This window comes from Sitophilus oryzae, unplaced genomic scaffold, assembly GCF_002938485.1.
Source record: "Sitophilus oryzae breed Bouriz unplaced genomic scaffold, Soryzae_2.0 scaffold_1396_pilon_pilon, whole genome shotgun sequence".
Lineage (NCBI taxonomy): Eukaryota > Metazoa > Arthropoda > Insecta > Coleoptera > Curculionidae > Sitophilus > Sitophilus oryzae.
In genome coordinates, this window is record NW_022146055.1 from 1,934,838 (window position 1) to 1,961,304 (window position 26,467).

The window sequence follows — 26,467 nt, forward strand, 5'->3', positions numbered from 1 at the left end:
AAGGCCCACCCTGTATGTACATAAGAGAAGACATTTCGAACAACATTTCGCACACCTCCTGTAGTAAAATCTCATGTCTTGGTTTGTTATTTATTATTATTGTTATATATCTCGAAGAGGGATCGAGCAAAATATCAAGTGCTATATTTTTAAAAAGTAGTTTTAAATTATTTTCATTAAAGTAAAAATATGCAGGGTGTCCCATATAAAAAATCAAATTTTCTGTTGATAATTCTTAAATTATTAATTTTAAAAAAATTATACTTAAACCACAGATAACATATGTTATCTGTGCTTAAACCATTAAATTCTACGTAAAAAAGTGCCTTGGAAATGATTTTATAATAATACAAAATTTTCCATAGCAAAAAGGTTACAGCGACTTGTTATAAATGCACATTTTTAAAAAACACCCCGTAGTTCCGAAGCAGTAGTAACAGATATCGATATGCGGTTTTCACCATCATGTTTTTGACAAAAATTGAGCTCCAGACATTGATAATATTTTTCGTCTATCTCCTATAGGGTGTTTTCCTTTAAAAGAGTCCAATTTGGCCCACCCTGTATGTACATAAGAGAAGACATTTCGAACAACATTTCGCACACCTCCTGTAGCAAAATCTCATGTCTTGGTTTGTTATTTATTATTATTGTTATTAGAGATAGTTTAAATATATTGTTGTTGTTAGATATAGCTTAAATTGTTATAAAATTTTGCATCTTTCATTGCAAATATTTATTTTCGTTTTAATTGCCGCTCAGCATGGTTCAAAGCCTATACTTATTCAAAATGGGCGAGTCTTTAAAAACTTTATATCTCGAAGAGGAATAGAGCAAAATATCAAATATGCTATATTTTTTATAACTAATTTTAAGTTATTTTCACTAAATTAAAAATATACAGGGTGTCCCATATAAAAAATCAAATTTTCTTTTAATAACTTGTAAATTATTAATGTTTTTGATAAAATTGAGCTTCAGACACCTATATTAGTTTTCGTCTATCTCTAATAAAAAGGGGGGTTCCCTATACAAAGTGTCCAATTTGGCCCACCCTGTACGAATATATGACGAGATTATTAGACTTATGTATTTCTTTTTAACTAAAACAAACTTTATTTTTATTATACACGTTTATTCTTACTGTTGCTTGACATTTAACAAGGCTTAAACAAACTAATTAAAGAAGCGTAGGAATAGTTTTGCAAGCACTCCTCTATCTCCATAACTTTAGTTCTTGTGACTTGAATTCCTTTTAGCTTGTTATAATCCTTATACAAGTTGAGGATCGCATCTAAAAAATAAATAAAACACACATGAAAAAAATAAAATTAATTATTAATTAAAAATATACCGGGTGTTTTTCAAAAGTGTTGTGTCTGTTGTTTAAAAAAACAAAATTTGGTATGTTAGTATATGACATAAATCGGGATTCTTAACAACGCAAATAAAATAAAAATATGATATACCGGGTGCGTCTCAAAAATGGCTCACCCCTAAAACTTTTTTATTTTTGCCGATAAAAAAACGAGTTTTGGTATATTAGTATATGACATAAAATAGGGTTGATGGACGTATTGAATTCTTTTCGATCACTGCCTGTTTCACCGGAAATGACTACAACTTTCGATTTTTAAATAACACCCTCGATATTTTTTATTTTATTCGATAGCAAATGACACTGTGAATAGAATGACATATTATAATATAATATGTCAAACATATTATGATAACTTTTGACATTTTCGCATATGGTTTATTTGAAATTATTGTAACATGCATAGTTCATCAAGGACAATTTGACTCGAAATACCAAGTGATATATAGTAAGAAAATATTCGTAAAAAAATGCTTTTTCCACATAGGCAAATGAGCCACCCTTGTTCCATTTGAAAAAATTGAGATATCATTAAAATACGATTTGGGTATCTTTTAACCGGCCAGAATAGTGATAAGAATTCTGGTAATGTTGCTGAAGAAACATGACATGAAACATTCTACAGCAACAATTTTCTTTGATTTTTCTAAGGCGTTCGATTGTGTAAATCATAAGATCCTAATTAATAAACAGGAGCACTATGGGTTCAGGGGAACATCTCTCGAATGGTTTAAGTCGTATCTGAGCAACAGAAGTCAACTTGTGAGGGTGGATACCACGTTGTCTTCTAGCAAGCCAATAGAATGTGGAGTGCCACAAGGCTCAGTACTAGACCCTATTTTGTTTCTTCTTTTTATTAACGACATTGCTAACATAAACATCAGTGGCAAGATATGTCTTTTTGCGGACGACACTAGCTTCACTTGGAGCAACAAGGACGTCACGGCACTTCATAGGATTATATCAAATGATTTAATTACTATTAAATCTTGGTGCGACTCGAACCTCCTGAGTCTCAACACTTCTAAAACTAAAGCTTTGTCGTATAAAAACTCGCTGCAGCCTTTTGTACTTAACAACACCTCCATTGACGTCGTAAAATCTGTAAAATTCTTAGGGCTTGTTGTAGACAATTCTCTGAAATGGGACATACATATCGAAGCTTTGTCGAAAAAATTGAGCTCTGCCTGTTTTGCATTAAGATCTGTTTCTAAGGAGCTTAACTTGTCAGTGGCTAGAACTGTTTATTATGCACTTTTTGAGTCGCACCTCAGGTATGCCCTTCCATTCTGGGGTACGTGTTGTGCGACTCAATTTGACCGCATTTTCAAGCTCCAGAAGAGAGCTGTTCGATATTCATTGGGACTAAACAGCAGAACTCATTGCCAGGACTTTTTTAAAAAATTAAAAATATTGACTCTTCCTTCCTTATTTATATTTGAATCCATTTGCCTAATACGTAACCATGTATCAGCTTCTCAAGAAAAGCCATCTCACACTTATCCACTCAGGAAAGCGGAGCAACATCTTTATCTACCTACCCCACGCTCAGAGTTAGTTAAAAGTTCAATATTATACAACTCGAAAAAAATGCACAATCACCTGCCATTTGAAATCAAATCCATAACATCATTTTCTTATTTACTAGACAAGGCTTTCTACGCTGTAAATGAATTATATTTTGAAAATCGAATTTGATCTTGTAAACACTGGTCTAATGTTTGCTGTTGCTATATTTACTAATGACATCGAAATAAATTTATTTAGAGGTCATTGATATTTACTATAAACTAGCTAAATATTTTTGAATGTTGTTTTTATTTTTTTGTTCTTTGACATTGTAAACATTTATAAATGTTTATTTTAAACAATAAGACTGACAATATTATTTGTATAATGTTTTGTATTATCTTTTGTTTGTTTGTTTGTGTACCTTGTTTGTTTATTTTGTTTGTTTAGTTTACCTCCGTCTACAAATTGAAAATTTTTTTGACAATAAAGGCATTTATTTATTTATTTAATATGACACGAAAAACGTTAGACTATCAAATCAAATTTTCCAATGCTCTTTGATTAAAAATTAATGTTTTTAACACAACCATGGCACTCTAGATTGAAATTTAAAATAGGATTTTTAAGCGAAAATGTCAAAAGTTGACATATGATATGTTATTCTATTCAAAATATCATTTTCTATCGAATAAAGTAAACATATACCGAGGGTGCCATTTAAAAATCAAAAGTTGTAGTTGTGGTCATTTCCGATGAAACAGAAAGTGACCAAAAACAATTAAATATGTCAATCAATTCTATTTTATGTCATGTACTAAAATACCAAAACTTGTTTTTATCTATAAAAATAAAAAAGGTATAAGTGTGAGCCACTTTTGAGACGCACCCGGTATATCATATTCCATTAAAAAAACATAAGTTTCAGTATCTTTTAATAACCTTTTTTTTAAAACCATATTTTAAAAATGGCAGCTCGTAGCAAAAATCTAGTTACGTCACTGAAGAATTCTATGGGAATTAGTTTTCACCTTTTCGATAAGCTATTAGAAAAAATACAACATTTTCGCTTTCGCCCGTATCAAAGATATTTAAACTCAAAAGATACAATTGGTCCGTATTCGTATTTCAGGAAGTAAGTGGATTAGGACAAATCTGTGTAGCATCTTTAGTTTCATAAAAAAGTAGCACAGTGATGTGAAAACCTCATCTTTGTATGTCTACTCATTAACGACAAACCCTGTAAAACAAGCGAAAATAGAACACCCTGTATATTACCAGCTACAAAGAAACTTACAATTGTCAGTTACGATTTCTATAATAACAATAAATTATTTTATAAAGCTATAAATTTACCATATAATCTGGATAAATAATCAGGAAAACTGTTAAAATGGCCTACTAGTGTATTTTTCCTCTCCAACAAATTTTTATACTTTGGTGAAAGATATTTGACATTTTCTTCTTCACTGATCTCCAATTCGTTGAGGGCATCAAACAAGTTTTTATCTTTTATCAATTTCTTATGTTCCAATAGCTTTGGTTCGATCTTCTTGATCACGTGATCTAAACACTGATCATTTATATCTACAACAACACAGAACACATGTTATATTTGAATGAAAAAATCTATAAATAACGTATAATTTTTTTTTATAAATTTAGCTTGGAAATGACGATCGGTGACATTCCCCATATAATTTTATGTGTAAAATGACAGCGATCTTCATTTCATAGTCATCGCTGATGCATCAATTAGCATCAGGGTTCACTCTACTATCGAACATAATTTTAAAAAATAAAATTTTTAATAAATTAACAGACGCATTTAGAGTTAGTTAACTGTGTTTTTTAGAAAGTGTTGTTTTAAAAAACAACTCTCGCATATTATGATTAATTGAAGAGGTATCTTATATCGTGTGACCGAAAAGAACGGCGTCAGCGATGGTTATGAGCTTTGGTTATGAGTTATGAAATGGAGATCGCTGTCATTTTATATGTAAACTAGCGTGTACCCGCGACTTCGTTCGCGAATTAATATAAGCAAGAATTTCCATTAACATACAAACTGGATAAAATGTTCTCATATTTATGTCAGCATAAGAAAAAATAATATGGCGATATTATTATATAACTTGGTAATATTTGAGGGGTAGTTTCATCTCTTTGGAATTTGACTTTCAAAAAATCCATTTGCCAAAAATAAGGTTTTTACGCCAAGGAGTTTAAGCAGAATCGTGATTACTCAATGGTCATATTTTATGAAACACCCTGTATAATTTTTTAAAAAATCTTAAAATATGTAAAACAACAAAATAAAATATACGTGTTTAAGAGTTTTTCCGAAAAACTCACCGGTTTTTAAATAAAAAATACTCTAATATTTGAGGGGTGGTTTCACCCCCTTAGAATTCGAGTTTCGAAAAATTCCCTTCTTATCGAACCTCTACATCATAAAGTCAATCCGTTTTCCAAAAATCAGCTTTTTACGTCAAGCGCTTTAAGCAGGATCGTGATTAATCAATGACCTGATTTTTCGAAACACCCTGTATACATCTTTAAAAAATCTTAAAATATGTAAAAAAACAAAATAAAATATACGTCTTTAAGCGTTTTCTCGGAAACTTGACCGTTTGTTAAATAAAAAAATATTGTAATATTTGAGGGGTGGTTTCACCCCCTTGGAACTGGAATTTCGAAAAATCCCTTCTTATCGAACCTCTACTACCCTAGAATCAACCTGTATGCCAAAATTGAACTTCTTACGTTGAGTGGTTTGATCAGGATCGTGATTAATCAGTATGTCAGTCACTTAAGGATTTTATACAGTGTGTCAATTTTAAAACTTCCCACCCTTAATATCTTTCTTGCAGTTAAAAATATGAAAAATCGGAAAGACACGTCAATTTTATTTGTAAGGGGGACACTTTAAATTAATATTTTTAGCCTTTTTCTTTTAACCCCCTAGGAGAGGTAGATGTCACCCTTACAATTTTAAATGGGAATGGGGGTCAAGTGGCACATCGTTTTAAAGGACGTTTAATTCTCTTTTCAGTGGTATCCTACTTTGTTGCTTTTTGTCCAGAGGTTTCCGAATAATCGCGTTTGAAACTTGCAGAAACAATTAAATATGCTTGCATTGAGATTATGGTTTTCAGGCTAGTGTTTATAAAAAATATTGCAATGGGTCTCCTTGTAGTACAAATAATTAGAAGATTGGAAACATGGACGTAGCAATTATATTTTTCTAGGGGGGTCGAAATACTAATAAACAGAAAACGTCATAAACATTAACGTTTATTTTCTTAAATTCGAATGAGTGGCAACCTCTAATCAGTTATACAGGAGGATTTGTTAACATTCCAGCAGGACTGTGGCTCCACCTCATTATTTTCTTCCGATCCGACAGTGGTTAAACGAGAGGTTTCCGGGTACATGGGCTGGCAGAAGGGGACCAATTGAATGGCTTCCAAGATCACCGGATTAACACCCTTAGATTTCTTTCTTTGGGGACATCTTAAATCCATTGTTTATAGAACACAACCTACTGATATTGATGATCTTAAAAGGCGAATTACAGCAGAATGCCGGTCAATTCCCGGTGAAGTTTTCCGAAATGTTATGAAGGAGTTTGGAAACACACTTTATTATTGTTAACAGGAAAATGGACAACATTCTGATCAACTTATACGATAGGGCGTAAGTGGTGTAATGTGATCTTCTAATCTTTTGTACTATAAAGAGATCCATTGCAATAATTTTTGTGTAAACACTAGACTGAAAACCAAAATCTCAGTGCAGGCATGTTTAATTGTTTCTGCAACTTTGAAACGTGATTATACGGAAACCACTCGACAAAAAGCAACAAAGTAGGATACCACTGAAAAGATAATTAAACGCCCTTTAAAACGATGTGCCACTTGACCCCCATTCCCATTTAAGATGGTAAGGGTGATATCTCCCCTTCCTAGGGGGTTAAAAGAAAAAGGCTAAAAATATTAATTTACAGTATCCCCCTTACAAATAAAATTGACGTGTCTTTCCTGAGAAGCAATTTTTTTGCAACTGCAAGAAAGATATTAAGGGTGGGAAGTTTTAAAATTGACACACTTTATATTAGTATAGAATTATATGGGAAATGTCATCGATCGATATTGCCCAGGCAACTGGACGCCGTTTTTTCTCGATCATACGGTATGTAATCAAAAATATATTGTGAGTGCATTAATTGTATAATTACTTACTAATTGCTATATCAATTTTTGTTTTCTTTTTGGTTGCTTCTACGGTTAGCACTTCTTTTAAAATGCACAACGTTGTCAAATTGTCTGACTGAAAATCAGCTTCTCCTTTTCTTAAAAAAAGACGTTTATTTTAATGTGTGGTTCATATATTTGATATTTTTTTAAAATAGTGAAAACTAAATAGCGGATTTTACATGCATCATTCATGCGTCATCCGTTGTAGATTTTATGTAATTTTATTGGCTTATTTTAAAAATGGCATCTCATATTTAAATACGATTGAAGTGACGGAACAACTGACGATCCCTTACTTACAAATGCATATATGCCCAGATTAATAACTACAGATAACTACAGATATTATAAGTTAGATAGTAATTATTAAAATATCAAGTTGGACTTAAAAATTAAATAAAATTCAAAAAAAGCATTAGAATGCATATTAAACTGCAATATTTCTTTTTTTTCAAAAATAGTTTCTTCTAAAAAAATCACATTTAATATGAAAAAAAGTAAAAAAACAATGACGAGAGAAAATTAATAATCCATTAAATGATGTTCTAATAAAATTACTAATATTAAAATTTATTTTTTTCCTTGTTAAATGTTTAATGAAGAAAAAGATATATGTAGAGACAAAGAAGGATTACTAAATTGCTCCTTAATCATCATAATTTTTTTTAAGACAAAAAGTTTCTGAATTCACTGTTAAGGCTGATTCTCGCTATACCTTCCATATCAGCTCCCTTCCGTTTACATAAAATAGTATATCATGTAAATAAATAGGACAATGCACACTATACGTTCCGTTTCCCTTCCGTTCCATAACCTTTCCTTCCGTACAGTTTTTTGGCGGACGAACTGAAGCGTATCAGAAACAGCGTTGTCAATATCTAAGCTCTGATCTAAGGTAGGATTTCCTAACTGCGTCGAAACGTATGCGTTCGACGCATGCGATAAACGCGAGGTACTGGGTCAGTGCAATTATGTATAACTGATTTCCTATGTGAGCGTCTGACGCTTCAGTGTCCGGCAATCGCATGCGGTTATTGCATGACTGCCCTCGAGAAGAGTCTAGACGCACATGCTTTGCGTTTTCATAGTGAAAAGTATACGGAATGTGTATGCGTTCTTTTTTATTAATATTTAATAATATAATATTTTTTTTAATTATTATAAAAACAGACATGTCTACAGTGGAAAAATCAACTGTAATGAAACATAAAATATTACAATTTTTGCCTGAAGAGTATGAGCAACTATTATAATAGAGTTCATAGCTGAACACCCTGCTATTTATGACAGTGGACAAAAAGATTATAAAGATCAACAAATACGGGAGAACATATGGAAATATATTTCTGAAAAACTAAAGAGAACAGGTTTGTAACAACAAAATATATAAACATATGTTTTACAGGGTTTGGTCTTACTATTATTAATTTTAATCGCGATAAGATATACAAAAAAACCGACACTAGTTTCCCTTTTTTTAAATAATTCTTTTTCGGGTTTTCTTTTTTCCTTTATACATGAACTACATGAAAAAGTATCATTGCTTCTTCATCCTCCTCTTCTTGTAACAATAATAAATTCACAATATTCTCCATGTTCAAAACTACACACGCTTTAAAATATCAAAATTTGTTACAACAAATTTGCATAGCAACTAAAATATTTTTTTCCAGAACATTATTTTAATATGAAACGCTGATAGAAAAACACAACCTGGTGCGTTTGCCGCCGCGCGTTCAGCGCATCTAAAAACGCACACGTCAGGCGCATGCGTCTCGACGCAGTTAGGAAATCCTACCTTTACATTTGCAGGTCCGTTCCTCAGGTATCTGGCGCCTACGTGCAGCATTCTTTGGTGCGCCCTTCTTATATTTAAATCAATTATATATTTTAATCTTAATCTCAAAAATTTAAAGAATTTATATTCTGCGACAAACGAGCAATATGTAATTGGAAATGTAAAAAAAACTATTCTAATTAAAGTATAAAAACATTTATTAAATAAATAAAACAAACAAAACCACAAATATTTAGTAACAAAAATAGTACCCTAAAGAAAAACTGACCCATTTTATATGAAATACATAAAAACAATAAACTAAAATTCGGAAATAATACACATGTACTGATTTCTTTCGAAAATCGACAACTATGAAACTATGAACCCTTCCCGGATACAAACGGTACATTGTGAGACAGGAAATTGTAGAGAGAAACAAGCCCTATATCATAATACAACATTTTAATGAACAGTGCTTTCCATAACATCAATAAAATGAAAAAAATACGAAATAATACATGTACTGATTTTTTTCGAAAATCGACAACTATGAAACTATGATCCCTTCCCCGACACAAACAGTACATTGTGAGACAGGAAATTATAGAGAGAAACAAGCCCTATAACATAGGATACAACATTTTAATAAACAGTGCTTTCCATAGTATCAATAAAATGAAAAATATGCGAAATAATATACATGTACTGATTTCTTTCGAAAATCGACAACTATGAAATTATGATCCCTTCCCCGACACAAACAGTACATTGTGAGACAGGAAATTGTAGAGAGAAACAAGCCCTATAACATAGGATACAACATTTTAATGAACAGTGCTTTCCATAAAATCAATAAAATACAAAATATACGAAATAATATACATGTACTGATTTCTTTCGAAAATCGACAACTATGAAACTATGATCCCTTCTCCGACACAAACGGTACATTGTGAGACAGGAAATTGTAGAGAGAAACAAGCCCTATAAGATAGGATACGACGTTTTAATGAACAGTGCTTTCCATAAAACGAATAAAATGAAAAATAAATAGATGAGATCAATGTATTGCCGACAGATTGCCCTAGACTTGTTTATTCGGTGCGGCCAACGCAAAAAAGACGCTAAGCAAACTTTATCCTATGATGGTTTAAGTATTTGTTTATTGGCAAGAAAGCGTATCGGTTTTTTGTTACAAAGTACTGATTGACCCTTTGATTTTGCGCCCCCAAAATGTTGCGCCTACGTGCGTGCACGCCCTGCACGATCGCCAGGAACGGCCCTGTACATTTGTGCGAGCTTTGTTAAAAGTTTGCTGATATTTCTTAACCTCTCACCTCTCACCTCTTAATTAAATCTATTACCTTTTTCAAAAGATACAAAATTTTAACATAAAACTTTCGTAATGATATAAATTGTAGAATAAACGTTATAGCGTTAATACAATAAAAATACGGAACGAATATGGAATGGAAACGGAAAGTATAGTGAGAATCAACTTTTATACAATTAATATTTTTTATTTTAAGATTAATTGTGAGTAAACAGAAAATATAGTAAAACATTTTATGTGTGTGTGGAGCAGCTTCTTGTCTATGTAAAAAGTAGACCTATCATAGTGTATTAGAGTTGATTGAAAGAACTGTTAGGTTAGCTTATTTCATTCAATCAACGGTATTAGTAATGACTAGTTCCATCTTTACACCAAATTTGAGCTTTCTAGTGCGAGTTTCTGAGATAAAATCCTTATACAGGGTGAGTCATAAATAAATGCAAATATTTTTAGGAGTGGTATATTTCGACCCCGAAACACGTCTATGCGGTTTTTTTCGTAAAAAAATTCAGAATTTGATATTTTTCGAAAACAATTTAGAATTTTTTCAATTTTCAGTTGAAAAACATAATATTTTGAGATTATGGCAGCATAGGTAGTAGATTAAATTTACATGCAAGAGAGAAAACCCAAAAAAAATCAAGTGGTTCTCAAAATTTAAGCAAAAAATCATTTTTTTTAATTTTGAAAGTAAAATAACTGAGATATTTTGGACTTCGGCCTTTTATCGAGATCTACCGGCCCTGAAAATATTTGCACTTATTTAAGACTCGTCCTGTATAACCAAATAACTTTGTCAAATCGAAAAACCCCTCTTATTCCTTATCAAGCAATCACCTCTCAATTTTTTTGGCAACTCCTTCATTTACTACTGTGTATATGTGTATAATAATTAATAATATATTTACTTGTATGTACATATTAAAACTGTGTCTATCAAACTGCACTGAAAATATAGGATGGTCTCGTCTGAAAAGAGATGTTTTTCAGGAACTTCTGGCAGACATTGCCCAACCCAGTTGTGTATTTCAGCCAGACTGAAAGTTCCTCTCAGTTTTAAACTACTATAAGGTCTAAAAAGAAATCTACTATATAACATCACATTATAAACCAATATACCGGGTGGTGCATCGTTGTTGGAAACAGAAAATCCCATGCATATTTTGAACTGTTCAAATATTGACTCCCCTATTGATTTTACAGCAAAGTCGATTTTTAAAGGTTTATGTATCGTAAATACACAATACACATGCCAAATTTGAACAATTTCGGACCAGCCGAGTTTAATTTAAGATGGCATCTATTTTTATACACTCAGATGCAAAAAAAAAACGCAACAGAGAAATTTTTGGTCAAATTTAAAGCGGTATATTTTTCTTATTTTTAGCCCTATTTTCATGATTTTTTTTAGCAAGCTGTATATAATTATGTCAACTTTAATTCGTAAACTCAGCTTTTTATAAACTTTAGTATTTAACATATTATACAGGGTTAATCGAGGGGTTGTTTATCTACCCTAACTTTAAAACACCCTGTGCAATAATTTCGTGTGTAAATTTTCCTAAAATATAATTTACGGTCAGAACCATGTCTCCTTAGTATTTTGTTTTTTGGATCATGTCAATACATGTCTTGGTTAATTTTTAAGAGCGAAATGAACTTGCCACCAACAATTTGAAATTTTTTCAATTATCATTTTATTTGAAGTTATTTTTCAATATGACAAGGCGGCTTTGGTGATTATTATGAACTATACATACATACATACTGCCATTACTCGCTGACGAGTATTTGACACGCATCAGAAGATGGTCACGCAAGGCGTTTTCTTTCATGAGCTTTTCTGTGACTGAAAAGCCTGATACGTGATGTTATCTGTCTACCGCACTCCAGACATTGAAAAATCTCATTGCTTTGTTGCCTCTTTACTTTTTGGTTGTCTCTGTTAACTGACTTTACAATTCTTCTCCATTCCGTTCTATTGTGAGCTGCCTCTTCCCACTCATTCTGCTTGTTAATTCCCTTTAAGTTTTCGTGGAAAATATCCTTGAAACTTTTGAGTTGTCCACCCGGCCTCCTCTTACCGTCTACAAGCTCACCGTAAAGCAGAGATTTTGGTATGCGGTTTTCTTGCATTCTGCATACGTGACCAGCCCATCTTAAGCGGAACTTTGTAATCGTGACTTCAATACTCTCGCAGTTAGCTTTTTCAAAGACCGATACGTTTGAGACATGATGGAACCATTTTATTCTTAAGAGTTGTCTAAGATGTCTCTGTTGCAACTTGTTTAATGCGCTCATGTGTCGGCGGTATGGCACCCAGGCTTCGCTTCCATATAACATGGTGGGAATTATTATTGCTTGGTACACTGCAAGTTTCGTTTTTGTGCTCAAGTTATGATTGCAGAAAACCCTGTTTTTTAATTTCCAGAATGCTCTTGAGGCGCTGCTAATCCTGTGCTGAATTTCAGAGTCGATATTGGCCTTTTCCGAAATCAAACTGCCGAGGTAATTGAATTCCGCTACATATTCTAATAGTTCTTCTCCGATTTTTATAGCATTGTTCATTGTTGTGATCTTCCGGGGGAGTTCACGTGATTTTAGTTTTATCGATGTTCAGTTTAAGTCCCAAAGTCTCGTATGCCCATGTATATGTGTTCAACATTTCTTGCAATTGCTGTAACGTATTTGCAACTAGAGCACAGTCATCAGCGTATTGAAGTTCTGTGATGAATTTTGTACGTGTTTTTGCCCTGAGTCTTTTTATGTTGAACAGACCGCCGTCGTATCTGTATCTAATGCCCAAACCTCTCTCCTGTAGTCTGCTGTCCACTATAATGGAGAGCGCTGCCATGAATATATTGAATAGGATAGGCGCCAAGACACATCCCTGCCTAACGCCTGTGTTTGTTAGGAAGGGATCGCTCAGTGATCTATGATATGACACTGTTGATTTGTTGTTGTTTTGGAGGCTTTTACACACTGTAAGAAATTTGATGGGTACTCCGAACTTTTTCATAATTGCCCAAAGTGCATCTCTGTTCACAGAGTCGAAAGCTTTTGTTAGATCGATGAATGCAACGTAAAGTTTAGACTGCTGCTCTTTTACTTTTTCCTGTAGTTGCCGGATGGAGAATATGGAATCGACGGTACCGCGGTTGGTGCGAAAACCCGTTTGCGATTCTGGGAGGATTTTTTCTATATATAGGTGCAGGCGGTTTGACATAATTTTTGCAAGAATTTTTCCTCCGGTAGCCAGTAGTGAAATTCCTCGGTAGTTTCCCCAGTCTGATGCACTTCCTTTGTTCTTAAATATATTCACTATATTCGCGTTGCAAAAGTCCTGAGGTACCTCTCCGCTTTTCCATATGACATCGAAGAGAGCCTTAAGATGACCAATAAGTTCTTTACTTGCACACTTATAGATTTCAGCCGGAATCGCGTCACAGCCAGCTGATTTGTTGATTTTAAGCTGTTTTATGGAGTCCTTTATTTCCTGTGCTGTTATTGGAATCTCTAATACATCGAGGCTATTATACTGAGGTATTATGTTGAGTCCTTCCATATTGGGATTGTTTTCTTGGTTAAGGATATGGCTGTAATGCTCTTTCCAGCGGTTTCTGATTTGCTCTTCCTCTTTTAGAAGTTTGCCTTTTGTGCCATGATTGGGCATCTTGCCTTCTTAGTTGGACCATATACTTCTTTTACAGCCTCGAAGAATTTACGATAGTCGTGATGCGTGGCATACTCCTGAATCTGACTAGCTTTTTGCGACGACCAGTTATCCTTTAAATGGCGCAGTTATGAACTATATACTACTATGAACTGCCCATCATGTTCGACGTTTGAGAAGTGCTGGGCAGGTGGGTTAGGAGTCGCGAAGCGGTACCAGCTTCATTAAATGAACTTCGCTTGGTCCTTAAAGAAGAATGGAAAAACATAACGCAATATGATATATGAAGCCTCAGTGACAGTATGAACGGACATATAAAAGCAGTTATAGCAGCCAAGGGAGGCAATTCAAAGTATTAGGGTATTTTTTACAATTTTTCTTTTCTATTTGTATGCTTGAGTATTACAGATGTTTTCCTTAATATCGTTAGTTCTGTTATCGTTATTAATGTTTATTAAAATCAGTACTGTATCGTTAGTCTTTAGCGTTTCTTTTTAATTTAGTATAGTGTATCAAATGCAGCCTAATATGACGTTACGAAAAAAGTCACCAAAACCATCTCGTCATAAAAAAATTACATCAAAAAGTAACGATAATTGAAAAAAATTGCGAATCGATCGTGATCAGTTCATTTCGGTTTTAAAAATTAACCACAGCATATACTGACATGAATCAAAAAACAAAATGCTCAGGAGTCATGGCTTTCACCGAAAAATTATATTTTAGGAAAATTTACAAACGAAATTATGGCACAGGGTGTTTTAAAGTTAGGGTAAAAACAACAACCCCTCGATTAACCCTGTATAATATGCCAAATACTAAAGTTTATAAGAAACTTAGTTTACGAATTAAAGTTGATATAATTATATACAGTTTACTAAAAAAATCATCAAAATAGGGCTAAAAATAACAAAAATATAACACTTTAAATTTGACCAATAATTTCTCCGTTGCGTTTTTTTTGCATCTACGATTGTGAGTGTATTAAGACCGAACCGGTAATAATCAAACACCAGTCAAAAACTGACATTTATTCCGTTTTCTGTAAATTAGTGTTTTTATTACCTGTTATTATCGTCATACTCGTGTATCCTATAATGCAACGATAGAGCTTTAATGTCAAACTGCAATAGCCTGCTGCACTTTGGCTGCAGAACTGGCGATACGTAGGCTTGCAACACCGCTTTTTCTCCTTCGGATGTTTGAATCTTCAATTCAATCCGATTGGTATTCACTTGACAACGGTAAGTGGCCAGTAACTGAGCGTTACCCTGAAACATTTAAGTTTTATTTATAATTAATTTTAATATGAATGTAATAAAGTACGTCATATAAACAAAAAAATAAATTTATAAGTCTATCCAGCGGACATCTAAAACAGACAGAAAAATTAGAAAGTTACAAATAGTTATTAAGGCTTATAGATAATATTTACTTTTGTTGCATTGTATGGTTGGCTGTAACTGACCACTGCTGTATTTTTCTCTACATCCAGAAGTTCAACTTTGGAGTTACACTGTATTAAAATATTGTCGATTGCCGTTGGTGCTTCCAATGTTAGAAAATACGTTGCAGACTTTCTATCCAATGCTAACTAAAATAATATTTTAATGCAAAATATATTTTAATATATTTTGCATTATATTAATGCAAATGCATTATATTATGGGAATATATTTTATGCAAAAAATACAATAAAGACAATTTAATTAGGGAATTGGAGAAGGAACAGTGGTTTCTTCCTAAAATTTTAAAATTAATTGAAAATTAAGTGACGAAAATAATGACTTTTTCATATTGATTTTTTTTTCATATCAAAACTCGACTGTTAAGTTGAGGCCGCAGTGCAAGCAAGTTACCTGGAGGGTAGTGGATATCGAGGCGCCAAGAGACCCTCCAAGTAACCCGCGAGGTATGTTTCCGTAACAACCAAACTAGCCGCAGTGCAATCCCCCACCAACTTAAGCCACAAAGCAACTCGCCAAGCGAGCTACTTGAGGTTGAGGATCAGTCGTGTTCGATATTTTCAGCCAGGCGTAAAGTAGTTTTGATCTAAAAATGGAAGAAAAATTGTAATGCACAAGCGTTGTTCTGCAGAAATTGCTTCTCTGAAGTTTGTAGACATGCTTTCTAATTTGTCTTGAACTTTATTAAGAAGAAAATCAAACGATTTTACACTCATACGTGCATAATTAAAAAATTTGTCAGGGTAATTTCGCATTTTCTTGTAAACTCGCAAAAATTCTCCATCATGGTCTCTATGCAAGTTATACTCATGCACCCACATCTTCTTATTTTCCATATTTACAAAGTTCATATAAGAATTGTCACAGAGCAGAAGCTGGCAAATTTTGAAAGGGGCATGATACTAAAGACACTCACGGGAGCTACAATTTGCAATTGAACTTGATTAGATTGGTTATTGCTTTAATAATTTTCCGTCCACTACTGCGTACTACCCTCTACCCATTACCCTTCACCCTCTACCCGACAAGCTTCCCTCTACCCGCCTATACTGCGGGCTTGGCTTTAAACAGTGTAACCCTTGTATAACTAAAGCGGTAAAACGGGAAAACGCTCCTGTAGATAGGTTCATTTAAAGGCATAGTTTCCTTGATCATAAAGTATGAGTTTTGTTCTTGACATAACCCGTTGCAGTTTGACATTAAATTTCTAGTTCAGTAGTATAGATTGTATGGGGGGAGGGAAATTAATCAATAGATCTATGTGTGGTCAGGGCTTTGAGAAAAGCCATTATCTTAGGCGGATTTACAGAGCTTAGTTATTCATCTCCGATATCAGTCGTACCAAAGTTTATGTCACGATGGTCGTCGTCTCGGTGCACTCAGTGATGAGCTGCTCTGGTGCTTGCCCATTTTTCCCACAGAATCTCCTTGTTTCTTAGCTTCAATCTACTGAGGTGTTAATTGAGGAAACAATGCTTGTCCCCGCGACAAGCCGAAGGTTGTTCTTACTTAAATCAAGGAAACTATTCAATTTTTCTCGGTCGTAAGTTTTGAGAAATTTCTTCGAGTGTCTTAGACCGGTGCAGGATTTCCATTCCAGGTTAAAGATGGAGTCTTCCAGGTTCTTGAGTTCCGCTTTAAAGTTGGTTTCTACTTGGGAGGCAGAACCGTTCAGGTCCAGTTAGTGGAGTGTTCCCTCCTTTCTAGCTAGATCGTTTCCTTTCTCTTGATTACCTTTTTCCCTTGGTGGCCTTGCACCCAGAGTAGGAGGACTTTATTTTCTTTTCCTAATTTGTTCAGCTTCTCCCAGACGTTCTTTGACCAACTTCGAATTGATGGTTACTGAGTTGATCGCTCTTAAGGCTGCTTTGACTATCGGAAAAGATATCTATGCAGGGCCGGACTTAACGAAGTTGCCGCCCCAGGCTAAAAAAAAATTGCCGCCCCTTATTTTTTTTTAATTAAAAAAATTACGGATATAAAAAACATTTATTTGAATACAGAACCAACAACAGAATAGACCGACAGAACAGATCAACACAGAACATAAAATAAATATTAAAATATTCATATAAAATAACAACAAACGGACAACAAAACTATAAGGCTTGCTTATATGCCTATAAAGGTTTCCTACGTACTTTTTTGTTCGCAAAATTATCAATTACTTCATCGTAATTGATAGTTTTTAAAAGGTCGGACTCAATATGTAAAACTGCCAAATGATTTAGACGTTCTGTTTCGTGTGGACCGTAAATAAGTTTTAATACGTTTCAATGCAGAAAACGAGCGTTCAGCAGAACAGTTAGTAATAAAAGTACATGTGAAGATTCTTAATGCTATGAAAGTATTTGGAAACAGGTCTTGAGCGTTTTTTTCATAAATTGCTTTAAGAAGCTCTCTAGCAGATGGTTTTTGCTGACTTAATGCATTTTATAAATTCACGAAAATGTATTAATTCATTAGGCATTGACTCATCTAAATCATTTGGATAACAGGTTATTAAATGTCAGGACTTATCGGTAATGTCGTCAATACTTAAAGTAGATAAATCACTAAAGAAACCAAATGTGGTTGAAAAGTCATTGTAGGCACTTTTCCTATAGGAAATTTCAAGGATTAATTTATCAATAATAACATTAAATACATTTATCATTTATCCTAAAATCGTCCCTAGCGTTAAATAGCGTTTCATTATCATTGGTTTCATCAAATTGTCGTTTCCGTTTCACTTTTCTCTTTTTATCTGCCGCATATTCTTTCTCACCGAACAATTCTATGGCCCTTCTTTCATATTCCTCAAATGATTTAGTATTATCTAGATTTCTAATTTCAGAAAAATATTTTTCCAATGAGCTATATAAATCTGCAGCAAGTTGTAGATCAATATCCACCATTTGAAGCTTTTTATTGACCGCATCTAATCTATTTAAAACGTCTGTCCAAAATACCGCCATAAAACCCATTTCTAGGCTTTTGAATTGTTTAAGGAGACTAGAAGCATCTAATCGGGGTTTAGGCTTTTCGGTATCGTCTTCAGAAATTGACTCCAACGTTTTTTCTTCATTGGAAGACAAAGATAGTGATTGGCAAGCTTCATTTCGTGCAGACCAACGTGTTTTTAGTAAATTTTTTAATGTTTTTGAATTTATTTTTTTATATTCGAGGTATTTATGTATTTATTAACTGGATGCATGGCACAATGCAGTAAAAAATAACCCAAGCGAATTATATATTTAAACAATAATAATAGTTAAGTAAATAAATATGTAACCGGCTAAGGCTATATTCGAAATATTTTATGAACAAATAAAAGTTAAAAAAAAAGATAAATATTTTGGTATGCTCAAAATTTGCCGCCCCTAAAAATCTGCCGCCCCAGGCCCGGGCCTAGTTGGCCTAGCCCTAAGTCCGGCACTGTATCTATGTCTTGTTTCCGATAATTATCTATCTGAGATAAGTTGTGACATCTTGCGATAGCGTAGATTTCTGCCTGAAGGATGCTAGGGTGACTATTGTTTGGAAGTAATTAGTTATCGGCCCAAATACTTCTACCTTTAAGCCCTTTGCTAGCTGCGAAACTATCGCGTTTTAACAGTCCCTTTTGGTTAGTTGGTTGGTTGCGTTATCAGTGGTCACTAGATGAAAGGCGTTAAAGAATTCCCCAATGGTATGCCTAATGACTTCAATAAGGCAACTTATTTTGTTTCTGTCAAGAACCGTCAGACTGAAAAATTCTATGGTAAAATGTAAATTATTTTCATCTCATATTTCAATCAATCCTATTTTTGAAAAAAAAAACTAAAAACCTTCCTTGTCTGTTTTCCATTGTTTTTTTTAGGCAAATACTTTCTGACATAATATGTCCGAGTGTGTTATTGTTAGGGAGACACCCGGTATCTAATCAGATCAGATCGAGACAAAATGCAGGTTCAATACTTCAATACTTACTGAAGAATTGATTGAAATTGGCGGTATTGCTGACAGTTCCATCAAACCGGTACTTTCTGTAGAAGTCTGATATTTTTCTCTCTCCTTAGATAATTTGGACATCAGCTCCTCAATTTCACTTCTGGAATTATTTAGAAAGAGTTAATTTGCATTATTCATTAACATAAAATTTAAAATACTTAATAATACAGTATGATCGAAAAAACGGCATCCAGTAAGCTTAGAAATGATCAATGCTAATACATTCCCCATATAGTTTTACATATGAAATGAGGGATATTCATTTCATAGCCATCGCTGACGCCGTTTTTCTATCATATTGTATAAGCCAAACATTAATTATTTGTGATAAAATTAAATCTATAATTAATCTCACAGTCATTTTAATTTTTAATCACAGTCAAAATGGAATCAGCTATATATAAACTCACTTCTTTTTGAATTAAATTGACAGACAACAACTATTATATTACTGTCATAAAATTCTATCATTGCTCAGACGATCAACGCTCTACCTACTTCAGTTTGTTGATCTTTGTCGAAGTGTCCGATGAAAACACGTAACTTCCGGTCGAACCGTCAAAGTTGACATCGGTCACTTGCGTGGTCAGTCCGAATATCCGTCCGCTGTATGTTACCACTAAAATTTCGTCGTATCCTGCAGCGGAAACTATACCGCATTTTAGAGATGTAATGCTCTCATTTCCACTCTAAAATCAATTAAATTCAGAATTTGTAAATCATTAAATTATCACATCAATTATTGTCTTATTTAGCTAAATTATCATAATTTAGTTAAATTCAATAATTCTATTGTAAAATCGTCAATTTCTATTATGCATGCTAAACGATTGTTTTTCATGACCTACTCCAAAGGTTTAGATGTATACCTAATACGAAAACTATGATTTTTGTCATTTGTATATTAAATACACCCATCCTGTTATACCGGGTGTTTTCATAACTGACTTCTAAACTTTTTTAATTTTTTCAGATAAAAAACCATATTTGGTATGTCAGTATATGACATAAATCAGGATTGACGTATTCAATTAGTTTAGGTCACTTCCTGTTTCACCGGAAATGTCTACAACTCTTATTTTTTAAAATGCGCCTTCGATATTTCTTTAGTTTATTTAATAGAAAATGACATTCTGAATAGAACAACCTATCATATGCCAACTTTTGACATTTTGGCATAAAAAATAGAATTTCTAATTTTAATCTAGAGTGCCATGGCTTGGTTTTGATTAAGTTGGCTTTGAAATGACAATTGCTGACTTTCGTCATATAAACTTAATAATAATAATAATATTAAAATAACAGCTGTTGTCACTTCCTAGCCAACCCTAACGTCGTTTTTTTCGACCATATATTTAGGACTGCGTTTTATTTTCAATCAGACCAAGATTTTGACCAATTTACAAAAATACCTTTATTAACTCAACAAAAAATCAGCAAAATTTTTTATCAAATTTATGTTTTAATAAAGAAAACACAAACCTCTACAAAAATTATATAAGTCGCGTCCATCGCATCGTGTACATTGACATAATAAACCTCAATGTTGCCATCTTGTCGGCCCAGTATAAGATTCTTGGTTCCGTTTCCTGTCATGTCGTAAGTATCCATACAAGAAATGGCGCTAGAATTTTTTTCATTCGATATTAACCATCTTTGAAAACCCTGTAAACTAAAACGTGTATTAATTAACTTTATCCACGACTCGTCTATAATTTGATTATTATTCATGAGTTTATAAAATAATAATATAATAATATTCATTATTCACTAGTAAATAATGGTTTCATTATTCACCAATCCAAACTCCAAACAAGAGCTGTGCTCGATCCAAACCGGCTCACAGTGGGGTATTTGACACAGATAGATGATCGAATTTTTTTTATGTAGACCTTATATAAATTATTGCTATTTTCAATTAAAGAGGAAATAATATGAACAAAACAAAGGATAATTCGTCGATTCTAAAAAAAGAAAGAAAAATCACTGTTCCAGTGTTTCCACGGTCTCAATGTCACATGCCACTAATGCCAGTAGTAATATCGCAACTAATACTACTAAAGCTACGACTGATCCGCGAGCAATGCCCATACCACTAAAGTCGCTACTAATGCCAAATTGTGCTATACTGCTAATGACAATAATGCGATCGCTTTGTACACAACAATGCCATCGCGGTTTACATCTCGCATTAGTATATCACTGATTGGCAAATTAGAGGAAACCAAGAATGTTTTTCTGGTTTTATCAGCAAAGTCGCAAAAAGTTGCAGTATTTTATTTTACTGTATGAAAGCCCAATGTTTACTAAGTAAAAGGTATATAGACAATATGCTGAATTCTTCGAAATGCGCAACTAAATCTCTAAGTATAATAAAAATGTCACAAATTTAATCAAATTTTCTGAACGCCTAACTTTTAGTTGCAAAAAAAAATCGTTAGTATAGGGAATATCAAAATAAATAATACGTTTTTGTAGGATACATACCTGCAGCTTGCTGAGCCATTTTCAATCAAAACAATAATATAAACGTAAAAAGAGCACAAGAACAACAACAATTTATAATTGTAAACATAAAATTTAGCTATTTATATACCTCTTATATGTGAGAAGTAACAACTTTGACGTTTCGTTGAAACAAGTGAATGCAACTAAACACACCCATAGCAACGCCATTCATGGCAGAGATGATTTAACTTATCATTTATCTTTTTTGGAAAATCTTAAACACATTTGCTTTTTCGAATTTCGATCACCTTTTTCATGCTAATACCCCACCGTGCGTCTTGGAATGCGATTGTACGCACAAAATAAAAATAAAGATGGCTATATGAAAGCATTGAAATGCCACGTCACGTTGCGGTGTCGCGCTGTTGTGGATATTTTTTTGACATTAAAAATAGAAACTTATATTAATATTATCTAAATTTTTTTTATAGTCCTGAATAAAGTATAGTATTATACTCGCATATAATGGCTGTTATTCACTTGGATGATTTATGACACTAGCCTGCGGCTCGTGTCATAAACTTCATCCGCGTGAATAACAGAGCCACCATTAGATGCTCGTTGAATAATATACTATTAAAATTACTTTTAATAACTCATTGTAAACAGAGTGTTTAAGTGTAGGGTCACACAACAAAACTTTAAAAATTATAGGCTTGGTGCATTTCAGTTGAATTCGGACGGCATCAGCGCTCGATACGGCAGAAATTAAAAGTTCGCTCCGTATTTCACGTAGTTCCGATATTAATGGCATTTAAATAATATTAAAATCGTGGCTTTGTCATAATATTTAAGTGTTTTAGTTTTTAATAGTGCAGTTTTTGAAACTACAAAACTCAAGTACGAGGTTTGTGTGATGTAGCACTCAGGTACGAGGTTTGTGTGATGTAGCACTGTTTCGGATAGTAAAACATTAAGTGAAAAAGAACCCGAACCAGGCGTCGCTTTCTGTTGTGACAATTTCAAATGTTAATAAAATTGTCGATTTATTCCGTTTTTGAATGATATATCTACCTAATTATCCAGATATAAATTTTAAAAATCGAGAATAAATATTTTAATAATTATTAAAAAATATATTTACTTCTCAACGTCCAAGATCCCCACTTTGCCATCTATAGTGCCGAACAAAACTGTTTTGGAATCGTCGTCTTCGAAAATCTGCAGAATAGTTGGAGAATTTTCAACTTCCATGCTGCAGGTTACCCTTGCGTGCTCTAGCACTCTGATCATCCTCCCTTCGCATGCTATCAAAGACGTCAGTCTTTTTGTCTTATAAAAGGAAATATAATAAATAAAGCATACATTAATTTAATTTTCATTTATCCTAATATGTATAGTAGATTTGCGCTTGTTTATATATAATTTTTCTCATTTACTTTTCCTGGTTTTTACATTTGATTTGATACTCTGTTGATAAAGCTTTGGTTAAAATGACACTTGGCTACAGTCAAATTAGGATTATTTTGATTTTTAAGTGTGGGGTTACCTTTACTTAAATGTGGTTTACTTAAAGGTTGTAGCATGACATGTCAAAATTATTTTTAATGTCATTGGACGCGCTGAAAAAATTCCGCTAAAAGATTTTTAAATGACTCAATAATAAAAATATTTTCATTTTCTTTAACATAACATCTTTCTATTAACATTTCTAAGTCTAATATTAGTAAATACTTACTTTTGTCATATAGAAAGCTATAACGTCAACAATTGTATCTCCACACAAATATGATCCTACGTCCTTACAATCTCTGAAATGGCTGTAAACATGTTTTCCACATAGAAATAACTCGTTACCCAAGACAAACCTAAAGCACAAAGTATTTCAGTTGCTGAATATTGTAGTTTAAACATAAATAATTACATGGTATTTATTGTTTCAGTCATTCCTGAATCAAAAACCAAAAATAATTTTCCTTTTTTTGTGTAGCCTTTGACTTCATTGCCACAAGCAATAAATATTTTATCATGTGCTGTACCTAAAATGATCTAATGCTTTAAATAGGTAATTTCAGAGGGCCGAGTATGATAAAATAAGTTTAACAAAGTTTTTAAAATAAGTTTCAATATATAGTTGCACACTATATATTGAAACACCCTGTATAGTTTGGATCATTTGGTTGTTCTATTAAATTCAACAGAATTCAACCACTTTAACATACAGGGTGCTACAAATTCGAGGTACGAGCATTGGTATCTCGGTAACCGTACTAGATACGAACATGGTTAAATTGGGGTAAAGTTGCGCTTTAGGATGTTCACTGTTCACCAAGATGCCATCAAAAAAAGGTTTAAAAATTTTAAGGACTGCTGAGTTTTTTTTTTGGAAAAGACGTTTTTTTTTGAAAATCAATTTTATTTTTTCCTGTCGTTAATTTTTAGAAAATCAAAAAACTAATTGCACATTCTCATAGCCACTTTATTAGGCTATCTGATAGTATTTTTATATTTTTAAATTAGCTGATAATTTGTAAGATACAGAGGCCGCCTTAATTTTTTTAAATACGGACCTGCATTTTTTTATTTCAGGTTTTGGAAGAACTCAGTCCCCTGAGTACAGTGGTATGCCACACTTAATATATTTTTTGTTTCGGAAAAATACTATCAAATATCCCTAATAAAGTGGCTATGAGAATGTGCAGTTATTTTTTTGATTTTCTAAAAAATAACCGCAGAAAAAAATAAAATCGATTTTCAAAAAAATCCGTTTTTTCCAAAAAAACTCAGCAATCCTTGAAATTTTTAAAACTTTTTTGATGGCATTTTGCTGAACATCCTAAAGCGCAACTTTGCCGCAATTGAACCATGTTCGTATCTATTACGGTTTCCGAGATACCAATAATGTTCGTACCTCGAATTTGTAGCACTCTGTATGCCTATGTTGTTGTCCGTGTATACTATCCCGTATTTTCAATTTCCAAACCATCAAAAGTGGCATGCAAAATCTTTTTTAAAACTCAGATCTCGAAAATACATTCTATGATCCAGTGGCGGTTCGTGCGTTCGTAGGAACAATTTAAATGCAAAAAAACGTTCGTTTTTTAATTCGGCATCTCGAAGAAAATAATATACAGGGTGTCGCATTTAAAAAAATTGAGATATAGCATAGTAAATATTGTAATGTTGGTCACGTCATAAAAAATACCCTGTATAAGATAATGCCAATTTTTCTTCACGGATTTATTCTGTTATTCTCGGTGTTTAGAGAAAAATAGGTAAGTATTAATAAAGTAAAATTCACTATTCAGTCCAGGTTTTTAGCACTTTTCAGATATATTGTTTTTAATCAAAGTTTTGATAAATAACAAACAGCATAAAAAAAAATAGTTTCAGTACAAAAAATAATCAGTAGAAACTGTCGACTGCGCCATCTTTGATAGTGTAACATATTTACTTCATTAATTTTAAATTTTTATTGTTATAGTTATTCCAAATATATTAAGAGGAATTACATTATTTTTATACCTGCTGTTCCTGCAGTTTGTAAAGACGCAATAGCTGGGCCTGGCAAAGTTTTAAAATGCAACTGTATGTCATCTTTTTTAATTGAGAAAACTTGTAAAATTCCCTCACTATCCGCCACTGCCACCTAAAAATAAAATCCCTATAAACACACGAAAATGGGACACACTGTACTAGCATATATCGCATATATCTCTGGTTCTCACACGTAACTTTTTTAAAACACACAAAATTTAAAAAAGGCTCCCCTAAATCTATAAATTGAGTTAAATATTCGGCTTTTGGGTTAAAGATTGCGTCCTAAAAGCATATATTCTACATTACTTTTTATTTGGACCCCCCTAAAACAAATTCCGGTATACGCCCCTGGACTAGGTCCTAATAAGTTAACTCACTATTCCCCGAACCAGAGATATACCGTATGATCGAATAAAAACGGCGTCAGCGATGGCTATGAAATGAAGATCGCTGTCATTTTATTGTAAAATTATATGGGAAATTGCATCGATCGTCATTTCATAGCCATCGCTGACGCCGTTTTTATTCGATTATACGGTAGTACACCGTAATATTTTACAGACAAAATATTTTTAAGTACCTTTTGTTGTTCTTTTAAATTATTAGATGGCAGTAATTTTAAACAGTTCTTTGTTGTTACACCAATCACAGTATAATCGACCCTAGATAACTGCAACTCCATAATTTATTTTTATTTAATAATGCTTATAAATTGCTTCTATCAATATATTAAATAATTTATAAAAATAGCTTGTATCATGCAGTAAGCAAGAATAATATGTATTGTATTTTGGAAAAATCAATATTGCCTTAGCAACTCGTAATAATAACACTTTAGTATAATTGTATATTAATTTTTAATAAGATATTATTAAGATTAACAATAGATTTTTGCATTAATATTATAAACATTTTAAATTTAAAAGAGTTTGCGGTAAATGCAGACACTTGCTCGTGAAATAATCTGATTCTGATTATTACTGTTAAAATTTGTATTGTAATGCTATATGTTTATTCTATAATTATATTAATTCTTTGGGTAGATACAGTTATGTATTATTTTTACAATATAATTTAAATTTATTTTTTAAATTTTTATTGCAAAAAAA

The 26,467-nt window shown here is 32.8% G+C and overlaps 1 protein-coding gene across 1 annotated transcript; it reads right to left on the reverse strand.

The window, feature by feature from the left end:
• Window positions 1-1,135: 1,135 nt before the first annotated feature.
• LOC115875831 (Bardet-Biedl syndrome 7 protein homolog) lies at window positions 1,136-26,102 on the reverse strand. Its single transcript, XM_030891356.1, has 14 exons — window positions 25,939-26,102; window positions 25,344-25,467; window positions 23,743-23,857; window positions 23,557-23,686; window positions 22,963-23,150; window positions 20,853-21,042; window positions 19,869-20,059; window positions 19,350-19,470; window positions 15,368-15,526; window positions 14,998-15,203; window positions 11,168-11,332; window positions 7,132-7,241; window positions 4,244-4,474; window positions 1,136-1,294 (listed from the first exon to the last, which is right to left on the reverse strand). Exons 1-14 carry the CDS (start codon window positions 26,038-26,040, stop codon window positions 1,158-1,160), a joined length of 2,169 nt encoding a protein of 722 aa, XP_030747216.1. The 5' UTR covers window positions 26,041-26,102; the 3' UTR covers window positions 1,136-1,157.
• Window positions 26,103-26,467: the final 365 nt, after the last annotated feature.

Excerpts from the sequence above, each read along its gene's own strand:
- LOC115875831 (XM_030891356.1), bottom strand. The coding sequence starts at position 26,040 with ATGGAGTTGCAGTTATCTAGGGTCGATTATACTGTGATTGGTGTAACA. Across the intron at positions 25,468-25,938 it reads ATTTAAAAGAACAACAAAAG|GTGGCAGTGGCGGATAGTGA; the intron begins GTACTTAAAAAT and ends TTTTATTTTTAG. Across the intron at positions 15,204-15,367 it reads AACCATACAATGCAACAAAA|GGTAACGCTCAGTTACTGGC; the intron begins GTAAATATTATC and ends TAAATGTTTCAG.